Raw genomic sequence first — 7,922 nt, forward strand, 5'->3', positions numbered from 1 at the left:
CTGACCGCTTCCTCACATTGGCGGTTCATGTCCATCCTGGAGTCAACAATGACTCCAAGATCCCTTTGAGCACACTTGTAGCACCCTTGCCATTTATGCCATGATTGACACATTAATTGCACCATAAATGTAACATGTAGAGGAGCCTGAGAAAGTTTCCATGTAAATCTAATCATGCATCACAAGTACATACATGGCTAATTTGCTGAGCCAATAGCCAAACTATTTGTTTATCCAGGTTTCTTCCAGAGACACTGTCACACTTGCTAAACATTATTTTATACTTCAGGACAACATCCTAACAATTAAATGATAATGAGGCTGTATATTTTTAATGTATACTTTTAATAGTTGGCTTTCATCAAGTAAGAAGTTGCAAATGGCAGTCACTATTAAGTGTGTACTTGGGTTTAAATTGGCAATTGAGAAATGTATAAGATCTATAAAAGATATTCAAATGTTCATATGGAACTGGAGCAGATGCCCTTTTAAGATTTGTCTGTTTAGTAGGACACGAACAGTTCTGTACAAACTTGAATAAGTAAACATTGCAATCATAGGATTCATTTTCATTCTGTATGCTTATTTTCACTATTTTGGAGCATAAGAAGTAAGAGTTTTATGGTACATTGGACAACAGAAAAAATGACCCAAGTATTTCCCATTTATGACATTAAGAAGGTACTGAAAATTAAGTAGCAAAATAAGTTAGTTGCTTGCATCAGACCTTTAAAACTCGCAAAAACTATTTTAAAATATGTATAAAAACATTTTACAGGTTATCAATGTAGTACAAGTTATTCTTTTCATAGAGGCATGATATATGAAGTTGTATTTCAGATAAAAGTTGCTATCAATGCATATTTTTGTGTGAAAGCCTAGTGAAAACTTTTTACTCTTTCATCTGCAGGTATATTAGGCTATCTCACATTGAAAGTGCCATGTAGTACTTCGTTATATCATTCAAGTCTTAAAAGTGTATTTGTGGTAGAATCCTTATTATTACTGTATTAAACAGGCCCCTGGCTTATCAACATTTCAGCATTCCACAATTGCTTTGATCTTTATTTGGGGATAAATATATTTATAGCAGTTAGTTTATTTCAGAAGTTGAGATTTGTTTAGGTTTCTTTCTTTAAATGAAGCTGTTAATACATACTGGATGCATTTACACATGCGCTTTAATGCACATTATCCTATTTTGCTGTGCATTAAAGTGTCACATAAAAAATGCTGTTAGGCTAATGCACAGTAAAATAGGCTACTGTGCATTAAACATCACTTAAAAACCATGCACATTCATTACTGTGCATTAAGGCAGCCTAATGCGCGTTTGTTTAGTACCTCACATTGGAGGTATTAAAATTAATGCACATTAAAATTAATGCGTATTAATTTAAAAGCACCTTATTGTACATGTAAACATGTCCACTAGGGCTATGTGAAGCTTTGGTCGCTGATTTGATTCACCGGAGATTTGGCGGCCGAATCTCTGAATCGAATCAGGAGACACTTTAATCTCTTTGAATTGAATCAGAACACCCCAAATCACTTTGGAGAGATTCAGAAAGATTTAGCGATTTGGATACAGCAGGGGTGGGCAAAATACGGCACACAGGCTGTATTCAGCCCACGAGGCCATTCTATCCGGCCCACAGGGCCCCTAACAAATGTAGAAAATTAATATTTCTCTGCCCTTGGTTCTTGTCAAAAATGACAGGAACTGAGGGCAGTAGGTCCCCAGGGAAGCTCCCACAACAGCAGGGCCTGCCTGGCCCCACCCCCCCAGCTGGAAGCCCCAGCTGGGGCTTCTGGCCTGGGACCACATGGCTGCCCTACACCAGAACTGCAGGTAAGGGGGAAGGGCAGGGGGAAGACCCCAGGCAAGGAGCAAGGCAGGCAAGAGAAGGAACCCGGGGAAAAGTGGCCTGGTGCAGCAGGGAGCTCTGGCCATGGGGCCTGGGGCTGCCTGTGCGTGTTCCAGACAGCCCTGTGGGGTGCGAGCGGCTGCATCAGGGAGTACCAGCCACAGGGCGGGGGAGGGGCCGCTTCCCCACCCCCCACGCTCAACTTTTCCCCAGGCTCCTTCCCTGCTCCTTCCCAGCATGGAGGAAAGTGGCCCTTCCCCGCCCTATGGCTGGCACTCCTTGCTGCAGCCACTCGCAGCAGGCACAGGCAGCCCCACGCAAGCTGCGAGCGGCTGCAGTGTGGGGCACCAGCCACGGGGTGGACAAGGGGCCACTTTCCCCCCCTGCTGCACTCAGCACCGCCTTGTAACCCAGCCCCACTGCCAGCCTGGGCCCCATGCTGCTCCGAGCTTGCCCATTGGGGCTGCGTGTGGTGACAGCAGCTGCGGCCCCCCCACTTGCTGTGCTTGGCAATGTTTGTGACCGCCGCCTGTTGGCTGCCCAGTGTGAGCTCCAGGCAGGCAGCAGCAGCCAACACTGCCTGGCACAGCACGTGGGGAGGCCGCAGCTGCTGCCGCTATGCACAGCCCCAACGGGTAAGCCCAGAGCCAGGTTACAAGCTGGTGCTCAGCACAGGGAAACGTGGCCCTTCACTTGCCCTGTGGCCAGTGCCCCATGCAGCAGCTGCTCGCAGCCTGCATGGTGCTGCCTGTGCCTGCTCAGGACAGCCCCATGTGGGCTGCGAGCAGCTGCAGCAGGGAGCACTGGGTGGGCAAGGGAGCACTTTTCCCCATGCTCAACACCAGCTTCTTCCCTGCCAGTGAGCAGGGGCTTGGGGCTGTGCCCCCTGTCTGTACTGTGGGGCTGGGGGGCACTGGGAGTGAGCAGGTGTGCGAGCCAGCGGGAGCACGGGTCCCACACCAGTGCCCCAGGGCCAGTGCCAGTGGGGCCCAGAGCAGGGTGGCAGGAGCACAGGGTCCTGGTTGGCAGGGCCTCTCCTTGCTGGTGCAGGCCAGCCTGGCTCCACAGACCCCTGCCAGCCTGTGCCCCACTTTGGGCCCCACCGGTGCTGGCCCAAAGACATTGCTCCCAAGATGGTGACCACGGGGTGGGGCTAACCATGAGACCCTCAACAGCCTGCCAAAACTGGGTAAGCGGCCCTCCACCCAAAATAATTGCCCACCCCTGGGATGTAAACACAGCTTTAAATGTTTTTTCTACATACCTCAAGGTACCACATGGCTCGGGAATGCTGCGATGCTGGGGCAGATGAAGCATCTGCACAGGGGTGTGGGGGCCTCCCCAGCATGCTTGGCAACAGACCCAAAAGTGGACCAGAAGCATTTCTGGTCCGCTTCTAGTTCCACCGGGGAGCACGTCTCCCCCCTCCCCCATCCCCTCAGCTCGGCGACTGGTCCCCCCATGGCTGATCACTGAGCCAAGGGAATGCAGGGGGGACCCCCGCACGCTTGGCGGCGGACCTGGAACTGGCCCGGAAGTACTTGTGGTCCACTTCTGGGTTCACGCTCCTGTGGGATACACCATCCACCCCAGCAGTGAAGCATTCACACACCACACCTGGTACCTTGAGGTATATAGAAAAAACATTTAAAGCTGTGTCTATGGCTGAATCACCGATCCTCCGATTCAGCATCGAATCTTTAGATTTAAATTTGACCGAATCAAATCGGGGACAGTGATCCAAATCAATGAATCGAATCACTGCCCCCAATTGAGGCCGAATCTGAATCCGAATCAAATACAGCCCATTTTGCACACCCCTAGTGCCCGCTGAGTTGCTGTCTTTCCACCATAAGTGAAGGAAAAAAATCTGCATCCCCTTAGACCAAAAAATCAGAGGGCTAATTTTAGGCTTCAGGTACAGTTCCTTCTCCAGGATGTACATGCTGTATCTCTCTGATTTTAGACTCTCCTATTTATGTAGCTAAGTAGAAATTAATCTGCCTTATTTGTAGTATCCAAGATTAAAAATAACAGGTAAGCTCCTTTCAATTCAATTTTTCTGTCCCAGTTAAACTGAAGGAAAGCCATTGAATTTTGTGAAGCCTTACTTCTTGTACATTGTCCTAAAAAGTCATGACAAGGAATGTACATTATGCTAAATTATTTTTTTGACACATCCTTTTTGTCATTTAAGTTATTAAATTAGATGTCAATGCCTTGACCTTTTAAAAATCTGACTAGTTGGCCATTTTAGTCATTCCCCTTTGATGACACAGTAACCAGTTTTGAAGGGTTTGAGAGAGAAAGGAACCAACGACAGATTATGCTGAAAAGGTCAATATAATTTAACATTATTATATTTCTTACTCATGGCTTGAATTGAAGTAAGAATGGGAAATTTTTCTAATGAACCAATTCTTGTTTCAGTTGTCAATGTTTAATATGACCAGCACTCCCTGATCAGTGTTTAAAACAACGATGTTAATGAAAGGAACTAAGTTCTTTGCTCTGTTTCAGGCCTAGTAGACCTTTTTAGAAACTGCCAGCACATGTTTTGGATATTTGCATTTTAGAGATTCTTGTGCCATTTTGCTGATTTACTACAAGTGCGTGAGGAGGAATATTTTAGCCAGTAGCAAAATTGGAAGAGACAACCTGTACTGTATTACCCTGAGGATTTAATTCAGACAAATGGTAGTTTTCACAGAATCAAGGTATTTTTTCAACAAGGAATGGAATATTAAAAATTCTGGAAGACAGACAGTCACGTGGACTCGGATTCAGGTGATCCAGGTTCAGCTCCTGCCTCTCCCAGCTTTTATGTCTACCTGGCCAAGCCATAACCTTTTGGTGCCTCAGTTCTACATCCAGTGACAATAATGTTCCCTTTCTCCCATCTGTTATTTGCTTTTGTGTTGGCAAGAAGTTCTTCGAGGCAGGAATTGTCTCTTGCCATATGTTTGTAGTGTTCAGTGCAAAGCTTAATCACAGTTTAGACTATCAGTGTCACTGTCATGCAAATGAGTAAGAAAAGAATCTTAGAAAAGCAGTGCCTATATAAAATAGTATTTTTAATTAAATGACTAGTCTTTTCGCTAATAAACTTCAAAGGTCCAAAAGGAATGACATCATTCCATATTTATTTTTTAATTTTCATTCTGCTATTAACTGCAACATACTTCAACAACTTCACTGGCAAAAGTGCAGGTATTTGTCTGAAAACATGAATCTCATAAACAGAGAAAACATCCATCACTAGATGTATACTAAAGTTATTTGTACATATGGATATGATTTTTTGTCTGAAATAGATACAATGAAAGGCTTTAAAAAGGAAAGGCAGCTGAACTGTAAGCATGCAACACACACTATTACAAATATCAGAAATTAAAGAGCATAGCAATAATTACCATTAAAATTCAGTTATTGGTGGGAGTGTTTCAAGAAAAGTAAAGAAAAATTAACAGATTTTTTTTTGTTTCAATGCAGGCATTCATGAGTTACTAAATTATTTAATGGCTTTCTCTGAGCTATGACTGTGCATGAGCAAGACAGCTGCCATCACAATACTGGTGTAACAGCCACCTCCTGTGTGTTTCTTTGATCTATAGCATAGCTGTCAGTCAGATGGAAATGCCATTTATTTTCATGGAACTGAAGGCAGTGAATTCAATTTTGCTACAACCCGAGATGTAGATCTTTCCACTGAAGATGCCCAGGAGCAGTGGGCAGAAGAGTTTGAGAGTCAGCCTAAAGGGTGAGTGCTTGTTATGTACAATGATATAAGTATGTGTGCAAGATTACTCCAGGGGGTAAGAGAACTTCAGCAGAGATTTCCATTTGCTCTTTGCAACATATGTATGGTGTGTCTGTTACTAAAATAAGAAGCAGTAAAAAAGGTTAGTAATTTATAGGTTTTAGTGATAAGCAAGTCAAGAAGGTCAGTAGGTCCAGTCTGAGGCAAAAATCTAAATGGAAGTCCTTCATGCGAGCTACATAAGGAAAGTTTAGAAACAATTGGCATTGGACTGTTTTCCAATTGGCATTGGACTGTTTTCCATTCTGCTACACACACACACACACACACACACACACACACACTTAAAATTATACAGCTGGACACAATCAGGATCTTACACAAATTCAACCTTTCGCTTGAACAAAATGTAATCTTGTTACTGTAATGCTGGACAAAAAATTCTCTGTCCTAAGCCAAACTCCAGCTGCTGCACAACAAGAAATCCTATAGAAGGACAGAAGCTCATCTGCACAGGAAGGAATCAGAGGCATATTATTGCTGCTCTGATGACTCCTGTACCACCCCTTCTTTGAGTTGCTGGCACAGGGGCCAGAGCCAGGCCATTGTTCTTCCCTAGTAATCGTAGACAGTTATAACTGCCCTTTGTAGGTGCTGGTGGCTGGTACGGGTTAGAGTAGCCTCAGATGCAAAGAGACCATCGTGGTGAAGAGCTGTCCCTATACTAGAGAAAAGGAAAGGTTCTTTTGCACCTCCTCCTCAGCTGCATTGATTGTTCTATTGCAAGAGCTGTGGATGTGGCCCATGATATGTTCTTTAAGTATATACATTAGATTAATTGTGTGTGTGTATACACACATATACACACCATGTATACTGTATATAAGGGTGTGAACATCCAGCAGTATCCACAGGGCCTAATCCAATACCCATGGAAGTCAAGAAGTCAATTTGAGTCTTTTCATTGACTTCAGTGGCTTTGGATCAAGTCCTTGATTCTCTGAAGGTTGTAGAGTAGTTATTACTGGTTGAAGGTTTAGATACTTGACATATTCAGAGAGGCTTTTCAGTTTAACAGTAACGAATTTATACAAGCATATTCAACAAAGTTTATTGAATAAGAGCCCTATGATCAAAATCTTCAAAAGGAAGGGATCTAAATTTAAGAACCCAAATCCATTTTTGGCACAAATAAATGGCTGAATTCTGAGAAGTGCTTAACCTCTCATTGACATTCCATGGCCCATTGCTCAGTCATTGAATATCATACCATATATTTGTGGCAAATAGCTATAAGATGGTTTCAGGTGCCTGACTTCAGATTCTTTTCTTGGAATATTTTGATCTATGCATACAAGTGCATTGAATATTTGCACAGAAGTATTTGATATATACATGCACATTGGGTATTTCTATATGTAACATTAGCACTTGCAATTGTTTTTATTCCTCAGTATGAAAATAGATCCCAAAATATCTCCATGCACCAAACTATAGCCCCTTGTTTCAGATTTCCTTTCTACTACTTTTAGTGAACCTGCACTACACATTGGGTATCTATACACGTGCAGCAAACCTGCTCTGATACTCTGTAATTACAGTACGTCAGAGCAGACTTGATTAATCGAGTCTGCTGGAGTGTGGTAATTACCACACTCCAGCAGACTTCAGAGTTAAGTGTCTCAGTATCCCTGCACAGCAAAATGGCGGTATGGGTGCTTTAGTTAAATCTTGTTCAATGAATTTCAGTTAAAGTGCCCCCACCACCATTTTTCAGTGTGGGGACACTGATACATGTAACACTTCAGGCGCTTTAACTAGAGTGGCTCAGAGCCACACCAATTAAAGCACCTCCCTTCCTGCCCCCCACTCCCAGAGCGCATGTATAAATGCCCGTGGAGACCAAAGCCCTGAGGTAATTGGGGAAATGTGTGACCTGAAGGAAGCACAAGAAGGAGAAGGCAACAGGGGGGAGGTCTTTTCATCCTTTCTGGAAAATAGATCGATCACCTTGTTACCTCAGGTGTCTGTACATGAATGCACAGAGCCTGGAAAACAAGCAGGAAGAATTGGAAGTCCTCGTACGGTCACAAAACTGACATGTTTGGAATAACAGAGACTTGGTGGGAGAGCTCACGTGACTGGACCACTGTCATGCATGGCTATAAAGTGCTCAGGAAGGACAAGCAGGGGAGAAGAGGAGGAATTGCACTTCATGTAAAAGAGCAATATAATTGCTCAGAGCTCCAGTATGTAACTGGAGATAGGCCTGTTGAAAGTCTCTGGGTTAAGGT

At 43.9% G+C, this 7,922-nt stretch overlaps 1 protein-coding gene across 1 annotated transcript in view; it reads left to right on the forward strand.

Moving 5' to 3' along the window:
* Nucleotides 1-7,922, forward strand: part of RELN (reelin) — a gene marked incomplete at its 5' end in the record, with an annotated part of 668,605 nt that overhangs the window by 445,399 nt on the left and 215,284 nt on the right. The window contains one exon of the mRNA XM_019509331.1: nt 5,483-5,628. Within this exon, the coding sequence (XP_019364876.1) occupies nt 5,483-5,628 (146 nt within the window). The remainder of the gene's footprint in view (nt 1-5,482; nt 5,629-7,922) is intronic.

The sequence above is a fragment of the Gavialis gangeticus genome, unplaced genomic scaffold, assembly GCF_001723915.1.
Source record: "Gavialis gangeticus isolate Ggan-Ray unplaced genomic scaffold, GavGan_comp1, whole genome shotgun sequence".
Lineage (NCBI taxonomy): Eukaryota > Metazoa > Chordata > Crocodylia > Gavialidae > Gavialis > Gavialis gangeticus.